Source organism: Ursus americanus, chromosome 23 (genome assembly GCF_024610735.1).
Source record: "Ursus americanus isolate L20-20 chromosome 23, mUrsAme1.1.p, whole genome shotgun sequence".
NCBI lineage: Eukaryota > Metazoa > Chordata > Mammalia > Carnivora > Ursidae > Ursus > Ursus americanus.
The window spans coordinates 21,207,514-21,230,360 of record NC_142149.1 but is presented as its reverse complement, the minus strand read 5'-3'; the positions used below and the strand labels follow the sequence as shown (position 1 = coordinate 21,230,360).

At 54.8% G+C, this 22,847-nt stretch overlaps 2 protein-coding genes and 1 long non-coding RNA gene across 8 annotated transcripts in view; 2 read left to right on the top strand and 1 right to left on the bottom strand.

Moving 5' to 3' along the window:
• Positions 1-2,216, bottom strand: part of LOC123781832 (uncharacterized) — a 34,144-nt gene extending 31,928 nt beyond the window's left edge. For 2 of the 3 annotated variants that reach the window (XR_015721295.1, XR_006776820.2), the window contains exons 1-3: positions 2,068-2,216; positions 1,161-1,296; positions 638-704 (exon numbers count right to left, since the gene is read on the bottom strand). This is a non-coding gene — a long non-coding RNA (uncharacterized LOC123781832). Of the gene's footprint in view, positions 1-68; positions 705-1,160; positions 1,297-2,067 lie in introns of those variants that run through there. The other variant, XR_015721294.1, reaches the window with a different exon arrangement.
• A 308-nt stretch (positions 2,217-2,524) lies between these two features.
• Positions 2,525-13,727, top strand: PSMD3 (proteasome 26S subunit, non-ATPase 3). Its single transcript, XM_045781568.2, has 12 exons — positions 2,525-2,923; positions 5,674-5,864; positions 7,244-7,381; positions 8,931-9,067; positions 9,775-9,965; positions 10,055-10,158; positions 11,016-11,130; positions 11,234-11,353; positions 11,498-11,601; positions 11,849-12,004; positions 13,012-13,062; positions 13,266-13,727. The coding sequence occupies exons 1-12, from the start codon at positions 2,698-2,700 to the stop codon at positions 13,341-13,343; spliced, it is 1,611 nt and encodes a 536-aa protein (XP_045637524.1). The 5' UTR covers positions 2,525-2,697; the 3' UTR covers positions 13,344-13,727.
• Positions 13,728-19,318: 5,591 nt separating this feature from the next.
• Positions 19,319-21,734, top strand: CSF3 (colony stimulating factor 3). Of its 4 annotated transcripts, none has more exons than XM_045781511.2 (5): positions 19,319-19,343; positions 19,464-19,618; positions 20,003-20,110; positions 20,238-20,384; positions 20,726-21,734. In XM_045781511.2, the coding sequence occupies exons 1-5, from the start codon at positions 19,331-19,333 to the stop codon at positions 20,888-20,890; spliced, it is 588 nt and encodes a 195-aa protein (XP_045637467.1). In that variant the 5' UTR covers positions 19,319-19,330; the 3' UTR covers positions 20,891-21,734. The 4 variants fall into 4 exon arrangements, with proteins under 4 accessions (XP_045637467.1, XP_087710833.1, XP_087710835.1 ...); XM_087854707.1 differs by having other exon boundaries at positions 19,464-19,625; positions 20,001-20,110; XM_087854709.1 differs by lacking the exon at positions 20,003-20,110.
• The last annotated feature ends 1,113 nt before the right edge of the window (positions 21,735-22,847 follow it).

Here is a 22,847-nt window from a genome sequence, read left to right as displayed (position 1 = left end):
TTTATGGAAAATATTATTTCACTTTGGATGAAATGTCTTTTGGTGTTTTTCTTAACTTCTGCCAGAAAAAAAAAAATAGACCATCATACTACATATAGCTCATGTTTACATGAGTACTATTATACTGTCCACGGGCCAGCTGGAAAATGCCCAGAGAACTCTGAGGGTGTAGAATGTAGAATCCAGATTCTAAAGTGAGAAGATCAAAGCAGCTTGTCTTCAAAGAGGAGGGTTCAGGGTCCCCTGGACTCGGGTTGAGGGACTGGGACAGGCTTATTTGTGGTACAAACCCAAAACAAGAGTAAGACAACTTTCAAATATATCAAAAAGAAAATGCAGATAAGTCTTCGAAAAAAAATTTTACCCAAGAATAAGACTGACCCATAACTTTTAAAAAAGAAATTGTGATATTATCTTATTTCACCTTTCCCTCCTTTTTTTTTTTTAAGATTTTATTTATTTATTTGACAGAGAGAGAGACAGCCAGCGAGAGAGGGAACACAAGCAGGGGGGGTGGGAGAGGAAGAAGCAGGCTCCCAGTGGAGGAGCCTGATGTGGGGCTCAATCCCAGAACGCTGGGATCACGCCCTGAGCCAAAGGCAGACGCTTAACAACTGCACCACCCAGGTGCCCCTACCTTTTCCTCTTCTATCCTCAGTCCTGGGTGGTTGTGGGAGGAGGTAACGTGGGCTTGCCATACGGACCTGTGAATATGGATATTGCAATGTTATAAAACTAGCGGGTTCATACCATCCTTCTCTGCCTAAAGCTGGGTTTTAACACCTTTCACCAATTTCTTTTAAAGTATTTTTATGGATGGAATACTTTCTCCAAGGTTTTTGGCCCCAGGAGTCAGACTCACCCCTTTCTTGGCTACCCCCTCCCCCGTCTAGTTCCCTCACTCAACAAGAATTCATGACCAACTGCCAAAAGCTCTGTGTTAAGCCATCCTCCCCCATTCTGGGGCATCTTCTAATGCCTCACGACGGTGCTCAAAGACATCCTGAGTAATTATCTGCTGACCTGGTTGTTTTTCTCTTGTGATGTACACGTAATAAAGAGGTGAGCTAACACCCTAACTATCCAGAAGGGTAACTTCGTAAGGATGAACAACAAAGCTCACTTGTTTTCTGTTTTCTTCCTTTACCCTTCTCACCCACCTTCAGTGAGATACGGTGTTATGAAGAAGAGGCTTTAACGAGTTTATTCCAGCGATGATTCAAAAGTCCTGTTATCCATCCCGCAGCCCAAGAGGGCAGAGACACAGTTAAGGAGGAATTGGTCAAGGCACGTTCCCTAAAACCGGACAAAATGTTTTTCCTTCAGCAAGCAGTTGTTTAGCACAAGGGGCTATTTGCTGGAATAGTATGACAAAGGGGGAGACAAAGAATATCCTCTCTCTGTATGAATATAAAAACTACGGTCAAAACATATTCTCTGCCCTCTTTGATCTTACAGCAGGACTAGATTGTCTTGTAGGGTCTGACCTGGTTTAAAACTTAGGACTTCCATCTACAGAAGAGAGAAAAGTTCAAAGATAGGGAGGGAGTTTTTGTTTTGTGTCTTAAGAAGTTGGAACCTGTTATCTAACTCCTGCAGAATCACTAGAGGATTCCTTTGAAAAATAAGTGGACAGGATTTCTGGTTCGATTTCCTTCCCCTGGGGATTCTTAGATTCTCTTTAGGTGCGCTATTATTGCGCTCCCCGTTTCACTACAACGTCTGTTTGGATGCAAACAGGCGCCCCGACGGACTCCCTTAAGTCTCTGCCAATAGGGGCTTCCACCCGCTTTCCTCCGGCCTCACAACACGCGGCAGAGCACAGCCCCCAGCCGACCACATTCTGGAGCTGTTTTTAATAACTCTGCGCCCCGAACGTGCTAGTTCTGGGCCGTACCTAGAGTGACCCGTATATTTTATACTGCAGTGCTTGTACACAAACGCACTCTCCCCCCATCCGCACTCCCAGGCTGCAGGGATTTTATGCCCTTTTTTCAGCACTTGCTAAAATCTGACAGGAAATCTGAATCCCAATGAGTTTCCCCTACTCCCCGGTTCGGTGCTCACATCCCCCTTTTCGCAGCTTCTTCCCTCGCGCCGGATGTACTGGGCGGCGGTTGAGTACGAGCCTCGAGAATCTCGACCGAGACCCCAAACAGGGGGCTGGGGGCGGGAGGGAGGCAGGGGGGCGCAGACTGAGCGAGTTGGGGCCCGAAACTGCCCGGCAACTCATGACGTCATCACGCCCTGCGCTGCGATGGGACTTACCCACTCCATGCTGGTTAGGGTGCTCTTAGGAGTCCGACGTAACCCACACGGGAGCCTGAGGGGACATCTAGTGGACGTGCACGGAAATGCACTCCAGAGGAACGTAGAAGAAAACCACACACTGAAGCACTCCAAACGCCTGACAAACCCATACAAGCTCCTCCCTGCTCCCTCCTCGAAGATCCGCCTCCATCTTGCACCTCGGCTGTTGATTTCTTTTCCTTTTGTGGATTCGGCCTTCGGCCTGCCAGGCCTGGCGTTTCCCAGAAGGCCCAGCGCCGGGAAGGGGTTTGCAGCTGCTCCGTCATCGTGCGGCCCGTCGCGAGCCCGCGCTCGTGTACAGGCCCGGCTCGGTTCCTGGTCTCTGGTGCGAGGATTCCCACGAGGCCCTGGTCTCGGTTCCCGGAGTAGGCCGCGACCCCGGGCGCCATGAAACAGGAGGGCTCGGCGCGGCGCCGCGGCGCGGACAAGGCGAAGCCGCCGCCGGGCGGAGGAGAACAAGAACCACCGCCTCCCCCGACCCCCCAAGATGTGGAGATGAAAGAGGAGGCGGCGGCGGCGGGTGGCGGGTCATCGGGGGAGCCTGATAGCAAAGCGGCAGCGGCGGCGGCGGCTGAGCACTCCCAGCGAGAGCTGGACACCGTCACCTTGGAGGGTACGAGAGCCCGGGACGGGGACCTGCCGCGGTCACGGATGACAGTGCCCCAGTGATCCAGCCTATCCTTGGGACCCCAGCGCAGGTTCCACCACCCCGATTCCTTAGGATCACCCCCAGTGCCCGCCCCCTACCACCCTGACACTCCTGACCCTAGCCCCGTAATGAACCTACTCTCCAGGCTCCGGACTCTTCCCTTAACACATTTCCTCCCCCCTTACCTGGGTTGCATCTAGAAGTAGGTCTCACTGGGCCTGTGGACTCCCCCCCCTTGTAAGTCCTCTCCGACCTACTCTATTTACATCCATCGAACTGATTTCTAACGCCGGTAGTATGTGATTGGGCCTTCTAGAAACCAGTGTTTGTATCTATGTGTGTAAAGGGGGTCAGGGTGACGCAGAATATTGGCCCCTGAATTTTAAGACCGTACAAAAGTTTTCTGTTGTCTTAGCTACCTCTGGCAGACTCCCCTAAGAGAAGCCTTTCTGTTCGGTATCCTGCTTGTTTCTGTAATTAAGATGCCCTAACGATCCCACTGCTCTTCCTCTCCCTTCAAGTCCTTATTTCTGTTCCTAAAGAGTTTAAACACATTACAGACTTTAAAGTTTTAGGTGTCATCTTTGTTTGGGTTCGTAATACTCACCTGCGACCTTAACTATGTACCAATCCCCCTATTTCTTTTCTCCTGGGTACTTGTTCCCAGTTTCTTACTGCCCTCTTGTTCCTCCAGGTTCTCATTTCACTTTTCTCAGAGCATCCTGTCCGCATTTGGAGTGGGCAGAGTGAGAGCTTCCCACTGTGAACCTGGTGCTATTTTCCCAGCTATGGATCAAGTGGAACCAGACTATTTATTGGGTTTTCTCTCTAACTGCATGAGAACCTTGCTCAAAAACATTGAGATAAGCAAAGTTATGCTCCTGGTTGATGGTTTTGAGGATGTAATGTTGACTGCATCAGCCCCTAAAGTTGGGCAACAGGCCTCAGTATCTAATCAAGACCCTTGTACCTAAAATCGTGATAGCCTCTGGCAAAGGTGCTACAGGGCGCATACATATGTCTCTTATAAAGCGCTTCGTTTTGTTACTATGAAGTAGTTCATGTTTCATTGTAGAAATTTTGGAAAATATGAGGAGTCTAAAGTAACGGAATAACATCAGCCATGGTTAACATTTTTTTCCTATGAATTTTTGATCTGCTCTTCTGTAATTGAGATCAAGTTATATAGACCGTTCGGAACAAGGCATAACTAAATACAGATAATTTTGTGTGCTTTCATCTAACATGTCCATAAACACAGCGTTCAATTTATTCCAGAAACGTGTATTGAATACCCGATATAGTGGCTAAGCATACAAGCTCTGGGATTAGTTTCCTCATCTCTGTAAATAGAGTAATAGTACCTACTTCATTGAGTCGATGTAACGATTAAAATGCTTGGAACTGCGCCTCACACATGAGGAACACATAGTAAACTCTCTGTAATGTTAGCAGTTATCATTATTATGTCATTAGGGGACCCAGGCATTCTATGCTGAGTGTACAAAGGTAACTAAGAAACTACCAATTCAGTGTGTTCCTTTATTCCTGGACACTTCAGTTGTTTCCAGTTTTTTACCGTTTTAAATAGCTTTGCAACAGTCATTTTTGTGACCCAAGTTTTTAATCTGCCTTTATGGTTTTTTCTTTAGTATAGATTCTCAATATGCCTGAGTTGAGAAGGCAGATGTTTTTAGAGTTTGGGTGGGTATCGTCCAGAGAAACTATTAATTTGCATTATACCAACAGAAATGTCCTGTTCGCCTCTGACTCTTATGTTACGATTTTTTTTATAAGACACAAACTTTATAAATATTAAGACAGAATAGTTGAAAGTACTGTTACGATTTTTTTTTTTTTTGAAGATTGTTTATTTTAGAGCGAGCACAAGCACGTAAGCGGGAAGGGTAGAGGGAAAGGGAGAGAGAATCTCAAGCAGACTCCATGCTGAGTGTGGAGCCTGACACAGGGCTTGATCCCGGGACCCTGAGATCACGACCTGAGCCGAAACCGAGAGTCAGACGCTCAGCCAATTGCACCACCCAGCCACCCTTCTGTGTTACGATTTTTTAAATATTACCAGTTTGGTAGTTGAAAACATTTCAATTTGCTATTATTCAAACGCTAGTGAAATATATTTTCATGTCGGTTAGCTGTCTGTCTACTTTTTGCATTATCTATTTGTGTTCATTGTTACCTACCCTAATTTATGCAGGCTCTTTGTAAAATAATGTGGCTCTCTGGTCACATTCGTTGCAAATATTTTTCTTTTGTTTACACAGTTATTCGGAAGGATTTTTTGCAGAGTGGAGTTCCTCATTCATGTGCGCGCACGCCTGCGTGTGTGTGTGTGTGTGTGTGTGTGTGTGTGTGATTTCTCCTATTGTTTACATTTAAAGAGTCTTTTCCCATTTAGAGAACTGATAAATCCATGTAATTTGTCTTGTTGGTTGTTTCTCATTGTTGCTTTTCCCTTCTTCCTCTTTCTCTTACCCTGTACCCTTTCCCCCACCCCAGCTTTATTTTTCATTGTCTGTTTGTTGTGTCTTAAAATCATTGTATGGTATATAAGTATTGCTTAACCATATTAGGCAAAAGAAACCACTGGCTACATCTTGCCTTTTATAAGAGGTTCCCTAGAACTACTTGCCTAGAGTGGTGGGAGGATACAAAGAGTTAGAAGTAACATGTTTTTCTTCTGTGGTCCTCCGCAGACATCAAGGAGCATGTGAAACAGCTGGAGAAGGCAGTTTCGGGCAAGGAGCCCCGATTTGTGCTGAGGGCCCTGCGGATGCTGCCCTCCACATCCCGCCGCCTCAACCACTATGTTCTGTATAAGGCTGTGCATGGCTTCTTCACCTCAAATAATGCCACTCGAGACTTCTTGCTTCCCTTCCTGGAAGAAGTAAGTGAGTCAGGTGCTTCGAGGGTACGAGCGTGGCCTCAGACCGTACCCCACCCCACCCCCCCACCTCTCGACGGTTTTTGTCATTGTAATTGTTTCCCACCCTCCAGACCTGTCTCAGTACCTGTTGTAGCTGACTAGTGAAACAGAGCAGCCCCTTTTAGTGCTCATTTGCCCCTAACAAGGGACCGTCCTGCCCTGTGCTACACTCTTCTGGGTCAGGGAAAAGAGCTGGGAATCAGGATCCTTCGAACCAAACTCGGTTCCCGCTGATACCCAGCACCAACACTCTCCTCCGGTTGGGTAGTGTCTCCGTCGTCCGAGTGGAGACCTCTCTGCCTCCGAAGCCTCACCATGGAGAACGCATAAAACAGTGGTTAAGAGCCCAGCTTCTGGAGGTCGAGTTGAATTTGAATCCCAGCTGGGTCGTGTGGTACCTGTGGGACTTGGACCGGTGACCTAACCTCCTTATGCTTCATTTTCTCCTTTGTTAAATGTGGCGAACAGATTTGGGGGGATGAGGGGGAGGAAAGGAATATGTGTAAAACTCTTAGAACCGTGCCTGGCACACAGCGAATGCTCGTGAAGCTTATTTGGGGCCGGCAGTGGACTCCGTGTCAGGAGAGGCCTCTCCTTTTCCTTTCTGGCTGGAAAATCCCTCTTACGTCCAGGTCCTGCGTCTTCTCAAACCTCATTGTCCCTTCAGCCATCTCCCTGTATTCGCATGGGCTGTTCCATAGAACAGACTCAAAAAATCTCTTGAGGTGGAACGAGGAGGAATTTATTGTCTGGGAACAGGGAAAAGCACCCTCTCCCAACTTGACCTGGAAAAAATTTTTTAACCTGTATATCTCTAAATTCACCCCAATATGTTTGCTTTTTGAGCTGTTGCACGTTATTCCAGTTTGGGTGATTAGAGCTGATAATAAGTATGACGTATATGTCAATTTCCCCAAATTTCCTTTGTCCCCACTAAAAAAAAAGCCGCTCTCATTATTCTTAATCTCATCTCTAGAATTATATTACCTTATTAAACCCTCTCTGATAAAATTTGCAGTAGTTCCAGGTGTGGTGGTTTAATCTCTCTACGTGGATTGTAGGCTCTGAGGGGGTCCTTACATCATCCTTTCCATCCCCATTACATCCTGTAACGAAGTCTGTTGTGCTCCTCTCGGCCTTTTTTTTATTTCTGTTGCCAGCCTCCTTGACCTCCTTTGGAAGGAGACAGTACCATCTTTATTTTTATATCCCAAGGACCTAAAAAAATCTTGCATATGACAGGCACTCAGTGAATACTTGTTGAAATACATCAGGAGTGCTTAATGAAGTCTTAACTGTTGACCGACTGAGGTTTCCCCAGTAGTCCCTGTCTTCCCTAGCCCATGGACACTGAAGCTGATCTCCAGTTCCGTCCCCGGACGGGAAAAGCCGCGTCCACGCCGCTGCTGCCTGAAGTGGAAGCCTACCTACAGCTCCTCGTGGTCATCTTCCTGATGGGCAGCAAGCGCTACAAAGAGGTACCCAGACCAGCGCGCGGGGGTCGCACGCCCCATGCGGTGCACGGGGCTTGCGGGAGAGATGGTCTCTGGTGAAGAATTGGAGAGAATCACTGGGTTCTTCATCGTCTCGCCAGACTCTCTCCCCCATGTGGGAACGTACCTACCCCCACATCCAGGGAAGCCCCCTTCGCTCCCGTTGGGACACCGTGGGAAGGGGCTAGCGGCCGCCATTCTGTGCTTCTCTGTGGCACGGAAGCGAGTCTGTTAGGAAAAGGAGATTTGGAGACAATCCTGAGTTCAGATCCCAGCTGTACCTTGGGCAGATTAATTTCTCCTGGCTTTATGTCACATGGGGTGCCCACCTCCCAACATCATTGTGGGCATGAAATAAAACACAAGCACAGTGATCCGCGAATGGGAAGCTTTCTCGGTATTTGAGTAAGTGGCAGCGCGGAGCGCGGGACTGAACAGCTTCGCGGTCACTGCACTGCCGCCGCCCCTCCGGCCCGGGCCAGCTTCTTTGTCAGTCACAGCCACTGTCCAAAGAACACGCTCAAGAAATGATGGGTCCGGGGCAGCTGGGTGGCTCAGTCGGTTAAGCATCCGACTCTTGATTTTGGCTCAGGTCACGAGCTCAGAGTCGTGGGATCGAGCCCTGAGTCGGGCTCCACGATCAGCGGGGTCTACCGGAGATTCTCTCTCTCTCCCCCTGCCCTTCCCCCCCACCCCCTGCTCTTGAGTGTGCACATGTGCCCACCCAAGCACTCGCTCGCTCTCTCAAATAAGTAAAACTTCTTAAAAAAAAGAAAAAAAAAAAGGAAGAAATGACAGTTCCCTCTGCTCCATTCCCTGTTTTGTTTTTTACTTGCCTCGCCACGAGTTGGTTTTTGTTTTTAGATATAATTCACCCCCTTTAAAGTGTATGGTTCAGGGCTGCCTGCCTGGCTCAGTCAGCAGAGCGTCCGACTCCTGATCTCCGGTTCCTGAGTTCGAGCCCAACATTGGGTGGAGAGATTACTTAAGTAAATTAATTAATTAAATTAAATACATTTTAAAAACTAACGGTACAGTTCCGTGGGTTTTGGTGTTCACAGGGTTGTGCAAGCATCATCACTGTCTAATTCCAGAATGATTTCATCGCCCCAAAAAGCAACCCCATCACTGCTAGTAGTCGCTTCCCGGTCTCCCCTCACCCCAGCCTCTGGCAACTACTCATCTGTGTTTTCTGGCTCATGGATTTTCCTATTCTGTTCATTTCCTATAAAGGGAACTCTGTAACACATGGCCTTTTGTGTCTGGCTTCTTTGACGTAGCACCATGTTCTCTAGCTTTGTCCGTGCTGTAGTGTTATCTGTATTCCAGCCCTCTTTACGGATGAATGCCATTGCGTCCTGTGGATAGTTACGAGTAACGCTGCTGCGAACATTTGTGCACAAGCTCTCACGTGAACATACGTTTCCCGTTCTCCTGGATTCATGCCTAGGAGGGGAGTTGCTGGCTCACGGGATAGCTCCCGTTTACCTTTTTGAGGCACTCCCACGTGATTCTCTTCTGGCCGCCCCCCCAGGCCCAGCAGATCTCCGACGACCTGATGCAGAAACTCAGCAGTCAGAACCGCCGGGCCCTGGACCTCGTGGCCGCCAAGTGTTACTACTATCACGCGCGCGTCTACGAGTTTCTGGATAAGCTGGACGTGGTGCGCAGGTACGGGTGGCCAGGGTCTGACCCCAAGGTTAAGAACTGGCCCCCGGGCTCTTCCCGACGCTCCACATCAAGGGAGGACTGATGGGTAGGCCGGGGGTAGAAGAGCGGGCTGGCAGACCTACCAGACATTTCACTCCTCTGCTCAAAACTTGCGGTGGCTCCCCGTGTTCCTGAGGGAAGAGCTGACGTCGTCACGGTAGCGCGTAAGGCCTGACGTGCTCGGGCCCCTGCCGACTGCCTTCTTGACTCTGCCTCCCCTGCTCCCCTGACTCACTCCTGCCACACCGGCCTCCCTGCTCTTCCTGGGGCGCGCCAGGCACGCTCTTGCCCCTGCTTCCTTCCAGCCTGGGTTGAGTCGTGACCTTTTCAGAAGTGCGTCCTCCCCGACGAAGCCATTTAAAATCGCAACCCCGTCCTCGCCCCCCGTGCTCCCCGCTGCACTTAGCTGGTGTCCCCATAGCCCCGGTCTCCTCCTGTCATGCTGTCTACGACACTCATGTATCACCGTCCTTGTCTGTCCCGCCCGTGAGAATGCAGTCGTGGCCTTCCTCGCGCCACCACAGGCGCGCGATAGCCGAGGCTTCCGTGGATAACCAGAAAGGCAGTTTGCGTCCCTTTTTGTTGCAGTTGAGCGACTAGAGAGGCCCAGGCCGTTCAGAGCGTCGCGCTTGGAGGCGCCTGACGTGCTTCTCGTTGCCCTCTTGCAGCTTCCTACACGCGCGGCTGCGCACGGCCACACTGCGGCACGACGCGGACGGCCAGGCCACGCTGCTGAACCTGCTGCTGCGGAACTACCTGCGCTACAGCCTGTACGAGCAGGCCGAGAAGCTGGCGTCCAAGGCCGCGTTCCCCGAGCAGGCCAGCAACGGCGAGTGGGCCAGGTACCTCTACTACACAGGTGAGCCGCGCCCGGCCCCGCTGGCGCCCGGTCTGCGGGGGGCTTGGGGCGACGCCGTCCTCCCGACCCGCTCTCTCCTCCACGCCCAGGGCGGATCAAAGCCATTCAGCTGGAGTACTCAGAGGCCCGGAGAACGATGACCAATGCCCTTCGCAAGGCCCCCCAGCACACGGCTGTGGGCTTCAAACAGACGGTGAGCAGCAGCCCTCACCCCCACGCCGCTTCCCCGCCCTTCCCTGCGCAGGGGCCCGGGGAGGCCTCCCGAACCTTCATTTTCCCAGCGTTGCATCACATGGCCCTTTGCGCATGGCACTGGTCAGAGCACACGAAGCAGACACGACCTGCACCTCCCGTGGTTTGTGTTCAGGGTGTTCTCCTCGGTGGATAGGTTTCGAATTGTCCTGGTTCCCCGGCGCTCCTTACAGTCATCCCAGGCACGGACCTGGGTTGTGTCGAGAGACCCCGGGCTCTTTCCTGGTCCCTCGCGTGCCCATGTGGGAGCAGTGCTGCTAAGCAAGGGGCGTGGGATCATGACCCGAGCTGAAGGGGCAGACGCTTAAGGACTGAGCCACCCAGGCGCCCCACCCCACCACCCATCTTAACCCTTCCTTCCCTCACGACTCTTGCTGTCACGTGATTTAGCCGTCTGTGGTCCCGTCCATCCAGCTGGGTAGGCCCATTCGCTGAGGTTCTGCCAGTCCCCCTCCGCGCTTCTGCCTCTACCCAGGTCCCGCGTTCTCCACGCTCACCTCCTCTCCTCCAGTAACAGCCCACCTCCCTCACCAGCGTCTTTGGCTGACATCCGGCCGTACTCCCGGAGCGCTGCCTGTGCAGCGTGGTGTGCACGTGGGGTTGGGGGCTCGGTGTGACCGAAGGGGCAGCTCTTCCCAGTCCCCGGCCCCGGGCGCTTGTCCAGCTCTTCATGGGCCTCATATGGGGCCATTTTCCCCATTTCGCGGTGTGTCTGACCGCACTGAAGCCCCGGTCCCCTCTCTCCTCCCTCCTGCTGGGGCTCCCTGCCCGTTGTGTTCCTGGGTCCCACACCGCCAGGTGCACAAGCTTCTGATTGTGGTGGAGTTGCTGCTCGGGGAGATCCCGGACCGGCTACAGTTCCGTCAGCCGTCCCTCAAGCGCTCGCTCATGCCCTACTTCCTTCTGACTCAAGGTACGGCTGGTCCCGCCCGCAGAGCCGGCCAGACCCCTGGCGCGGGGGCCTCCCCAGTGGGTTTGCCCGTTTGCGTTTCCTGATCACTCCTCTCCCCCTCCAGCTGTCAGGACCGGAAACCTAGCCAAGTTCAACCAGGTCCTGGACCAGTTTGGGGAGAAGTTTCAGGCAGATGGGACCTATACCCTAATCATCCGACTGCGGCACAACGTCATTAAGACAGGTGTGGATCGGAGTCTGAGGGGCCACTGGAAGAGCAGGGCCCAGACGGGGCTTCTGCAAGGGGTGGGGCAGCGCTAGGGGTGTCCGTGGGTGGGTGTAGGGGCTGTGCCCCCCGTGCCCACCCCAGAGCTCCTTCCTCTCCCAGGGGTGCGCATGATCAGCCTCTCCTATTCCCGAATCTCCCTGGCCGACATCGCCCAGAAGCTGCAGCTGGATAGCCCAGAGGACGCGGAGTTCATTGTTGCCAAGGTGGGGCTGGCTTGGGGACGGCAGTCGCCTCACTCCTGCCGCATTTCAGGGGATGGGAGGGGTCAAGGAGCGGGTGGCATGGTCTTATCAGGGAGTGCCGGTCCTGGAGTGAGGCCCGCAGGTTTCCAGAGAGAATGTGTACGCGAGTGAGCGTGAGAGAGTGTAAGGAGGAAAGGGACAGGACAGGGGTTCTCGGATTTAGAAGATGGGCTTCCTGGTGACTCGGCGTCCCTTTGGGGGCCTGCAGGCCATCCGGGATGGCGTCATTGAGGCCAGCATCAACCACGAGAAGGGCTACGTCCAGTCCAAGGAGATGATTGATATCTATTCTACCCGTGAGCCCCAGCTGGCCTTCCACCAGCGCATCTCCTTCTGCCTCGATATCCACAACATGTCCGTCAAGGTGAGAAGCCGGGGCTGCAGAGGGGGGTTGGCAGCACCCAGGGCTCCTCAGGGGAGCATAGCCTCGTTCCCATCTCCGTAAAGCCGCTGAATGGCGGGGCAGGGGGCCCGGAGGGAGCAAAGGACTCGGCGTGTGGGCCCATAAGACCTTCAACGGCTTCTAAGGGTCTGGTTGCCAGGGAGGACCTGACGGATTCAGAGTGTAGGTTCCAGATTTGCTTCCAAATTTGAGTCGTTGACCTTCTCTGAGCCTGTTTCTCCATCTGTGTAGCTGACGGTGAGATGACCTGCCCTGCCTGCCTCAGGGTCGTTGACATTAAATGCACTCACTGTCTCGAGGCACTTAGCGAAGGCTCAGCTGTGGAGAAGGCGCGGCGGGAGGGGGCGTCCAGTTCCGCAAAAGGCTGTTGAGCCTTTCTCCTGTGGCAGGCACTGACCTGGGTGCTGGGACTGTGTGTGTGATTTTTCCTGGTCTCTTCTTGCCCCAAGAGACTAGGGATGTTGTTGCCTTGCCTAAAATCAGGTAAATGCTGTGCTCAGGGAGACAGGAAAGGCCCTTTGCGACCTGGTCCCCTCCCCCTGGCGCTCCCTCCCCTTCCCCTCCAGCTCTGTCTCCCAGCTTTTCCTTCCTTCCCCTTCCCCCCCCCCCCAGCTGGCCCCACGGAGCTCCGGCCAGGCCTGTTCACACATTGAAACCTCTGTGTGGAGTGCCTTTCCTCCATCTGCACCAGTCTGTTCCTTTCCTCCTTTCCCTCCTCATTGCCGGCCCCTCCCTGCCATTCAGAAGCATTGGTCACTTGTACCCCGGGGTCTGCTGATTCTCTCCTTGAGCTGTTAGCACGCGGTGTAGTAGTAATTCGCTGGCATGCCTAGCTCCCCCCTAGACTAAGCTGGGGAGAGAATAACCTTATGCATGTCATGGTGCCTGGTACGCAGAAGGAGCACAATAAACATTACGTTAAGTGCATGTGTTCTCTTCATCTTGCCCCTCTCTCTACTGTGCTTCAGGCCATGAGGTTTCCTCCCAAATCGTACAACAAGGACTTGGAGTCAGCAGAGGTAAGGTGCTTCTGTTTAGGTAAGACTGAAAGGTCAAACTTCCCTACAGAGATGGAAGAGGGAGGCGGTTTCTGGAAGGGCTGGGAGCAGCTCTGAACCTTTTGCAGTCCCTGACCTTGGGGTGGGTTGGCCTGGGTAAGCACTGTGTGAGAGAGCCCCACTGGTCCCCGGCAGCCCAGCCCTCACCCCACCTCTTGCCCCAGGAACGGCGTGAACGAGAACAGCAAGACTTGGAGTTCGCCAAGGAGATGGCAGAAGATGATGATGACAGCTTCCCTTGAGCTGGGGGGCTGGGGAGGGGTGGGGTGAGTGGGGACTGGCTCTTTATCTTTCCCCCTTGGGGTCCCCTGCCCAGGGAACTGGCCCCTTTCCCGTACATGTCTCACAGACTGCATATGTGCAGGGGGTGAGGGGTGCAGGGAGCCAGCCACCCCCACCTCACCCCAGGACCCCTCCCCAGCCAGTGACAGCACGCGGTGGGCAGGAAGGTGGGCAGGCGGCCTCCCCAGGGCAGGGTCCTGGCTAGTGGTGTGGGCAGCAAGATGGGGGGGGAGTAGCCCTGTGCTCTCCAGGGAGTCGGGGACTGGAACTGGGACATGTGTTGGGTTGTATGTTTTTTGAAGCTTCAATTATGATTTTTAAACAATAAAAAGTTCTCCAAAGTTCTTTGTGTATCATTTAGTGACTGTACTTTGCTCTCACACCTGTAGTGTTTTGTTTTTTATTTTATTTTATTTATTTATTTGTCAGGGAGAAAGAGCACAAGCAGGGGGAGGGAGAAGCAGACTCCCTGCTGAGCAGGGAGCCGGATGTGGGACTTGATCCCAGGACCCTGGGATCATGACCCGAGCTGAAGGCAACCGCTTAACGGACTGAGCCACCCCGGCGTCGTCCCACACAGAGCCAGATTTTTCTCTCCTAGTCTTGGGAGGACTAGCCCAGTGTAATCACCCAGTGTGACTGGATGAGGGTGAAGCCGAGGGCAGGGTGAAGGGCCTCCCTCCTCTCTTAACTGGCTGACCGGTGTTGGGCAAGCCACGAAACCTTTCAGCCTCCTGCCCCACATCTGTCCAATAAAGTATGAGACTCCGTGACCTGGCTCTGAAGTTAGAAATCCAGACCTCTAGAGGGTCAAAGGAAAGGTGAGGGTCTGGCCCTCAGGTGGGGTTTGCAGAGAGAAGGGGCGCTGACGGCTCTGCCCCTGGAGATGGAGGCCAGGGCTTGGCCCATTTGGCCCTTAGGAACGGCAGGGAGAACAGAGCTGGGTCAGGCAGGAGGAGGCTCCCTGTGCCCCGCCCGCTTACTCCCGCTGCGGATTGGGGGACGGGCCTGCTAGGTCTTGAAGTCTCCCGGACACTAACGGCCCTGCTCCCCATCCTGGGGCACTGAACTGTTGCTGTGTCCCCGGGCAGCCCGGGGACGTTGCTGTGTGCGTTCTCTGCTCCTGCCAAGCGCTGTTATCTGAACACGGCGCTGTGGCTTCTGCTTCTGCGTAACTGTACTCCCTCTCCTGCTGTGCTCTGGCTCTCCACCCCATGGATTTCGACACCTCCTCCAGGCTTCCTGCCTCGCGGTGATTTATCCCCATGGCTTCTGGAACACTCAGGCGGTGGTGTGAAAGTCTTATCTTCCTGACCAGCTTATAGGTTCTCGGAGAGCAAGAGGTATCTGTGTCCTCCGGAGGCTTTGCCCAGGGCCTGGCACACTGGGTCTGACGAAGTCTTGTTTGTCAGGAAAGGTACGTTCTGTTCATCACCAATTGAAGATTTTCATCCCCCAGTATCCCTGATTGCCCTTAAAGGCCTTGCTCTGGTTCCTGATCCCATCCCAACCTTGGTCACAGCGATCTGGCATCGCCCACTTCCTTGAACAAGCTGCCGCCACCCCTCCGTGTAATGAAACTCTTAAAAAAAAAAAGATTTTATTTCAGGGGCACCTGGGGGCTCAGTTGGTCAAGCATCTGATTCCTTGATTTCGGCTGGGGTCATGATCTCGGGGTTGTGAGATCAAGCAGCACGTCATACATCGGGCTCTGCACTGGGCGTGGAGCCCACTGAGGATTCTCTCCCTCGGCACCTCCCCCCACCACGGGCTCGCTCACTCGTGCTCTCAAAAAAAAAAAAGACTTTATTTTTAAGTAAACCCTGAGATCAAGCGTCCCGTGCTGTACCGCCGCCAGCCAGGCGCCCCACGGTTATAAATCTTAGAGTCAGCACCTGACCCGAAGTGCCTCAGACCCTCCCCCGGTTGGTGACAGATTGGAGAGTGTGTCACCCTGGTCCAGAGAGTTGGGGTCGTTTGCCATGATTTCCTGGTTCTCGCCCACCTTGAGTCTATGGACTATTTTTCTGTCCGCTCGCTGTCTGGAAGTTTCTTGTAATTCATTCCCATTGGCTTGGTTTTCTCTTCCTGGAGAAGCTTAGGGTCCTTTTTATGCTTGGAGAGTTCACTGTGTTCTCCACTTTCTGGTTTTCTGTTTTGTTTTTTAATTAGAGAACTACAGCGAAGCATGAAGAATAACATGACGAATAGCCATGAATTTCCACCCAAGTTTAGTAAATGGTGACCTTTGGTTATCATTTCAAGTTTTCTCAGCCGAGGAAAACCATTACGGATCAGTTGGAAGAGCATCTTGTCCCTTTCCCAGGCCCTTCCCTACCCTCCCGAGAGCCAGCCCCTCCAGTGCATTCGGTGGGTAGCCTTCCAGTTTATGTTTTTATACCTTACGTTATGCAAAACAGGAGTGTGTTGCGTTTTTGAATCTTTTAAACGATGTATCACACGAATGTAACTTGCTCTCTTCACTCAGTCTTGGTTTTGAGATCTGGTTGTGTTGCCACCATGCCTGGCACTGTCCTGGGCACCTTGAAACAGCACGAATACAGCAAATTCCGCAAGGGCGTGGCGGGGGAGGCGTACGTGGCATGAACGGACCACGATTTCTTTCGCCCTTTCCTGACCGGTGCACGCCAACTTGCTCTGACAATCAGTGGACAGCTCCGTGTGTCTCCTCGTACACAGGGACTTTTCTCAAAGGGCCAGACTGCACATTTTTGGGGCTCGTGAGCCCTATGGTCTGTTGCAACTGTTCAGTTCTGCTCTTCTTGAAGGCGCCTCTAGACAATACGTAAACAAATTCCTGAAGAACACTGGGGTTTCAATTTCGTATGATGTTTACATGTTAGGAAATATCCTTTTGATGTTTGTCCCCCAACCACTTAAAAATGTAAAACCCATTCTTGACTCGAGATGTCCATCTCTTGGCTCGCAGGCCGAGTCTGCCACAAACGAGTCACCCCCGAGCCCTTAGAAAGATGCTCCGAGTCCAGTACCAGGTGAAGACAGGAAGCATGAGGGGAACCGCTGGCCGGTTCTGGCCGTTCAGAAACACCTGGGAAAGCCCTTGGGAAGCTGGAAGGCGGGTCGGCAGCCGGGGGTCTCCGGAGCCCGGCCCTTTGCCAGAAGATCGTTCTGGTCTAGCTCGACCTGCATGACAAGGCCAGTAACAAGCCCCTCTCTACCTGGTCCTCGTGTCCCACGGGCGGGGCCGAAGTCGGGATCGAGCCGCCCTCCGAGAACAGCTGTCTGAACGGGAAGGTGGTGTAGCGGGCGCGGCGCGCGTCCTGCCCGCATGCACCGCCGGCTCCTTCTGGGATCCGAGGCGAGGGCTGCGCTTCTCTGCCGCTGCCGCTTGTCTCTAACAGGAGTCATCCCCATCCTTCCCCTGGGTTTGTGGGACGAGATGACAGAAGTGTAATGGAACGTACCTGACATCTAAGAGGTGTCCAGTAATCGCCAGTCGACACTGGGATTTTCTCCCTGTGGGACGGATGCCCGAACGCCGCCCCAGCCGGCAGCTCACTTCCCCTGGAAGCAGCCCGCTCATCTTCTACCACTTCCGACGGCTGGAAAGCTCTTTCCTTCTGCTGCGCTGAAAACTCGCTGGCTGTGGCTTCCAGCCCCTGAGACCAGACGACAACCCCCTCCTTCGCTTCCCCGGTCAGAACAGCCTGTGTGATCAAATTGTGATACTGAGTCCTTGGTAGAATTAACGTATTTTCTCAGCCACACATCCTACACACTTGGACTGTAGGTGAAGATAAGAGTCCGGGTCGAGGTCTGCCTGGCCACGGGCGAGGAAGGCCAAACGTTGGTTAAGACATTCGGTGGTTAGGAGGCACCTGGGTGGCTCAGTCGTTAAGCATCTGCCTTCGGCTCAGGGCCTGATCCCAGGGTTCTGGGATCGAGCCCCACATCGGGCTCCCTGCTCTGCTGGGAGCCTGCTTCTCCCTCTCCCACTCCCCCTGCTTGTGTTCCTTCTTTCTCTGGCTGTCTCTCTCTGTCAAATAAATAAAATCTGTAAAAAAAAAAAAAAAATCGATGGTTAAGGGGCACCTGGGTGGCTCAGTCGGTTAAGCGTCCAACTCTTGATTTGGGCTCAGACCCTGATCTCAGGGTGGTGGAATCAGGCCCCACATCGGATCCCTGCTTGTGGGGAATCTGCTTGGGATTCTCCCTCCCTCTCCCTCTGCCCCTCCCCCCCTAAAATAAATAAATCTTTAAAAAAAAAAAGAGTTTAAGACTGCAGCACAGGGCAGACCTTGGTTCTGCTACTTGGGCAAGTTACTTAACCTCTTTGAGGTCAGATTCATCTTCTGTAAAAAGGGGAAATGGTTCTAATATCTTCCCCAGAGACTTATTAAAAGGCGAACTCTCGATCTGTATGGAGTGTGCTCAGCACCATGTCTGGGGTCGGCTGAGTCCTCTGGAGCCTCTTTGGGGAAGGGGGAAGGGACGTGTTTGTGAAAGTGAATCTCCCGCCCTGCACGGTTCTAAACCCAGTCCTCTGCTCCCGCAGAGCTGGGCACAGAGCTGGCCTCTATCCGTGCACGGTGGCCAGCCAGCGTGCCCCACCGCCCGGTAGGACAGGGGGACTGGAGGCAACATGTGACCAGACCTGCAGGTGACGTCCCTGCCAGCTGTGGCCACCAGGGGGCATCCCCACCCCAAAGATGGCCTCACCCAGGCAGACACACCCACTCCTCGTCAAAAGGTGTCTGTTCCTTGGCTCCTGCAGAGGTAAATTGGGACAGAAAGTGACAGCCTTGGGTGCGGTCGGTCAGACTGCTAGGCAGGCCCTAAGGCCTGTAGGAAACCCTCAAGCCAGAGGTGAAGGCCCAGGCTGTAACTCTGAGTCTGAGCCTGCTATCCATGACCTTGGGCAAGGCACTCCCCTCTCTGGCCCAGGTCACGGGGTCCAAGCCTTGCGTGGCTCTAGGATTTGAGGCTGCAGCAGTTTTTTCTTTCTCACCCCAGCTCTTCTCCACCTCGGGCAGCACACACTCTGGCAGGCGGCGAACCTCGCCAGGCAAGCCACGCGTCACGGACCCTCCCCCAGCTCCAAAGCGCTGGGACGCTGCTGGAGGGAGGGGAACCCCGGGAGGAGGAGGAAGGGCAAGGTCAGGTGAACCAAGAGACCCAGAACCTCAAGGGTCTTGCTTCATTTGGGACAGACATCCGGTTTCCTCTGGTTTCTGCCAGGATTCTGGGGGCTTAAAGGAATGAGTCACCGGGGGGATTGGGGAGTTCCCAGCTCACCAGCTCAGGACAGGAACCTGGGATAATGCCCATCAAAGTGTGGGGCGGAGACAGGAGGCAAGACCCCAGTGTCCCAACCTCAGGCCCCTGGCCCTCAGGAGGGGACTCGGGAAGGCAGGCTCCTGGGAGTTTGGGGACAACAAGCTTCTTCCCTCTCAAAATTGGGGGTCTGGGGAGCAGGTAGCTTGTGACTCCCAAGGGAGAGTGCAGGGGGGCTGCTCCGGCTAATCTGGGGGGGAGGGAGGGAGGGGCCGCCTGGAGGCCTGCCTCTTCGGTCAGTCGACCAGCCTCCAGCCTCCATGGCTTTTATCAGTGGCTCGGCCTTGGTTCAGCAGTTCTGATCAAACACCCTGGGGCAATTTCAGGCCTGGGTGGGGCTGAGGGGAGGAAGAGAGTTTGAGGGGGGCCAGACGTCAATGAACGATCAGGGATTCCACAATTTCACAAAACTTTCACAAACAGCTTCATGTCCCAGCCCCCCTGCATTGTCCTGGACACCAAATTTGCATAAATCCTGGGAAGTTATTACTAAGCCTCAGTCGTGGCACCAGGTAATTTCCTCCCCGGCCTCCATGGGCTTTTGTATAAAGGCCCTCGAGTCAGTCCCTGCCAGAGCCCAGAGCCTGCAGACCCACCCGGACCTTCGGCTAAGCCTGCCGCCCAGAGCCCCATGAAGCTGACGGGTGAGTGTCCTGCCCCCACCCCGGGGAGGGAGGCTGGAGTGGCAGAGGGGCTGGGGGGCCCTGGACCGGGCCCCAGGTGGGGGTGAACCGCCGCTCTGCTGAGCCCCTGGGTGCCCTCAGCCCTGCAGCTGTTGCTGTGGCAAAGCGCACTCTGGCTAGTGCAAGAAGCCAGCCCCCCGGGCCCGGGCAGCTCCCTGCCCCAGAGCTTCCTGCTCAAGTGTTTCGAGCAAATGAGGAAGGTCCAGGCTGACGGCACAGCGCTGCAGGAGAGGCTGGTGAGTGAGCGGCACCGGCACCGCGGGGACTCGGATGCTGGAGAGGGGTGGAGGAAGGGGTCAGGGCTGAGGGACAGAAGGGAATGGTGAGAAAGACATCATCGGGGAGGGGCGTGGGAGAGGAGAGACCCAGGGGGAAGGGGAAGAAAATCAGGAGAGGTGGAGCCGTGGAAGGCTGGCTGGGAACGGGGGGAAGAGAGTGTCTCGGGGACAGCGCCCGGACGGCCAGCATGGCCAGGATGGCAGTGGAGGGCAGGATGGGGCTGAGCAGCCCGGCAGGACTGGGAGGGAGAGGAAGACCTCGGAGAAACGGGGAGGACTTGGGAAACAGGAGCAGCTGGGCCCCATCAGGTCCCCCCCACTCAACATCCCTCCTGTCCCCAGTGTGCCACCTACAAGCTGTGCCACCCCGAAGAGCTGGTGCTGCTGGGACACGCTCTGGGCATCCCCCAGCCTCCGCTGAGCAGCTGCTCCAGCCAGGCCCTGCAGCTGGTGAGCTTCTGGAGGGGAGGAGGGGGCAGAGGGGTGGGAAGAATGGTCTGGAAGTCTCTCTGGACCTCCAAGCCCTGAGAGGAGCACCCCGGGCAGCTCCGCCTAACTCCCCTACTCCGTCCCCCAGACGGGCTGCCTGCGCCAACTCCACGGCGGCCTCTTCCTGTACCAGGGCCTCCTGCAGGCTCTGGCGGGGATATCCCCCGAGCTGGCCCCCACCTTGGACACGCTGCAGCTGGACATCAGCGACTTTGCCGTCAACATCTGGCAGCAGGTGAGCCTCCCTGGGAGCGAGTGCAAGTGTTAGGGGCCTGGGCTGAGCTGGTCCCCAAAGGTCAGGGTGCAAGCCTGGGGATCCCAGTTCTTTAGGGCCAAGGTGGGAGCCTTCTCAGGGCCCTCTTGCTGCCGGCCCTTCCCCACTCTCCCTAGACAAGGGCGGGAGCCAGGTCACTGGACCCTGATGCAGACCTGGGTTCAAGGCCTGGCTCTTCCATCAACCGGGTGGTGTGCCGGTGCCCAGCCCCAGCCCGGCAGCCCTGCATGTTTCTTTAGGTAATCACCCCACTCAACAGGGTGCTGAGGGCTGAGTGCTGACCTCCTCTTTCCCCCTCACAGATGGAAGAGCTGGGGGTGGCCCCGGCAGTGCCGCCCACCCAGGGAACCATGCCAACCTTCACCTCGTCCTTCCAGCGCCGGGCGGGAGGGGTCCTGGTGACCTCCGACCTGCAGAGCTTCCTGGAGCTGGCCTACCGCGCTCTGCGCTCCTTTGCCAAACCCTGAGCACAGCCCTCCCCAACCAGTGTATTTATCTTTATTTAATATTTATGCTTATTTAAATCTAATATTTAAAGTCAAGGTAGAGCAGCAAGGAGCCCCGGACTGTCGGGTCCTTCCTGCCATCTCCGAGTTTCATTCTCCTGCTCATGGAAGGGAGAAAAGCCCCTGTCTTCCTGTCCCCTGGACTGGGAGGTAGCTACGTAAATACCACGTATTGACTCCTGTGACTGCTCCCCGGCCTGGCTCTGTGGTGGGCACTGGGAAAAACCCCAGTGAACTCCTTACCCCAAGGGTACCCACCTTGAGGCCCCTGGAAGCATCAGGAAGTCTCCCATGTGGGAGACAAGACAACCCTGTTTAATATTTAAACAGCAGTGTTCCCCTCCTGGGTCCCCCTCGCTCTGGCCACCCCAGCTTGGCCTGCGCATTCCCGGTGGGCCAGCTCTTGCTTCTCCTCACGTCCCCTTCCCCACTGGCATTAGGCCCTGCAGGAGGCGGCCAGAGCAGGGAGGCTTGACCCTGGGGTCCCACGAATTTGCTGGGGAATCTAGTTTTTAAGATGTGTTCAGGAATATTTTGACTTCCAGTATGGGGAGCCTGGGCATTGCCGACGTTCCTCATCTTTCTGGACGCCCTAGAGCGCCGACACAGGCTCCTGCCGCCTGCCCCACCCTCACCAGGGTCAGGATTCTGACTCTTCAAGGGGGCGGATGGGGAGTGTGGGAGAGAAGCTGTGGGGGGTTATCTGATGGGGTATGTGAGAGGAATGCTCAGCTCTTCACCCTCCGCCTCTGCCCCCACTTTCTCACTGTAGCCAAACTTTTTGATAATAAAATATTTTGCTTGTCTCCAGTAAATGTCTTTTCCTCCTTCTCGAGTCCAGCTGGTGCCCAGCCAGGGGTTGGGGGGCAGGGTGTTAAATGGCGAATGAGGCCAGAGGGAGGGAGAGGGGAAGTGCAGGGAGGAAGGGGGCAGTCCTCCAGCTCATCAGTGTGACGCCTTCAGCACAGCTTTCTCTGGTACCTACTCTGCGTGGGCACCGGGCCAAGTGCTAGGGACACGGCCGGGGACAAGGCAGGCATGGGCCCTGCCCTCACAGAGACGCAGCCTAGCGAGAAGACACGGGCAGACGGGCCCCCATACTGGGAGAGAACGTGGGGCTGGGGGCGGCGGGGCGTCTTCACAGCCAGACGCAGACAGACCCCGAAGCAAGGGAGGATTTACCGTTTGCCACCCTCCGTACACTCCAGCCCATCGTGCTCACAGCTACAGAGACAGAGTACGTGCCCTTTACAGATCAGGATCTGAGTTCAAGGTGACCACTTGGGTCAAAACTCCAATTCCCGACCCTGCACTTCTCTCCCCCCGCTCTGCCTCGGATGGAGCGGGAAGCAGCTGCCGCCTTCCTGCTGGTCTCGGGCTGCTGAGGGCGGGAGGGCAGGTGCACGTGAGAGAGAAGCAGAGATCGGAGGGGCGGCGTCACACCACAGGCTGGAAGCTCTCCCCTCCGTGTCCTCAGCCAAAGATGCACCTGTGGTTCCAGGGTGCCTCCACCCGACCCGGGAAAGGCCAGATGGCCCACCGGTCCCCAGCCCCCCATCTCGAGGCTTCCCCTGGGCTCCTCAGGCACCTCCCACTTCCCGTCTCCATCTGGCTCCTCAGAAAGGAAGGTCTGGCTGAGCGGGGCCAGAAGCCCCAGCTGCGTGGCTCAGCGCCCTCGCTCTCGGCCCGGTCCTGAAGAAGCTGGGGCTTGCGCATGTGTGGCGAGGGCAAGCAAGGGTTAAACAGATCCTGCCCCTCACCGCCCAGTCCTCCTCTAGAGACACACAGATCAGACTCGGGGCCAGTTGCTGGGTGGGGTTGGGTCTAGTGGGAGAGCATCGGAAGGACAGGACACCCTACCCCAGCACCAGTGGGGCCTTTAGCCAAAACCTCTCCCTTCTCGGGGTTAAGTCTGCTC

What these genes read in the sequence shown, in the direction of transcription:
- CSF3 (XM_087854707.1), top strand. An exon ending in GCAGGAGAGGCTGGTGAGTG is followed by an intron (nt 19,626 to 20,000) that starts AGCGGCACCGGC and finishes CCTCCTGTCCCC; the next exon opens with AGTGTGCCACCTACAAGCTG. An exon ending in CCGTCAACATCTGGCAGCAG is followed by an intron (nt 20,385 to 20,725) that starts GTGAGCCTCCCT and finishes TCCCCCTCACAG; the next exon opens with ATGGAAGAGCTGGGGGTGGC.
- PSMD3 (XM_045781568.2), top strand. Translation starts at nt 2,698, where the DNA reads ATGAAACAGGAGGGCTCGGCGCGGCGCCGCGGCGCGGACAAGGCGAAG. An exon ending in GGACACCGTCACCTTGGAGG is followed by an intron (nt 2,924 to 5,673) that starts GTACGAGAGCCC and finishes GGTCCTCCGCAG; the next exon opens with ACATCAAGGAGCATGTGAAA. An exon ending in GCAGCAAGCGCTACAAAGAG is followed by an intron (nt 7,382 to 8,930) that starts GTACCCAGACCA and finishes CCGCCCCCCCAG; the next exon opens with GCCCAGCAGATCTCCGACGA.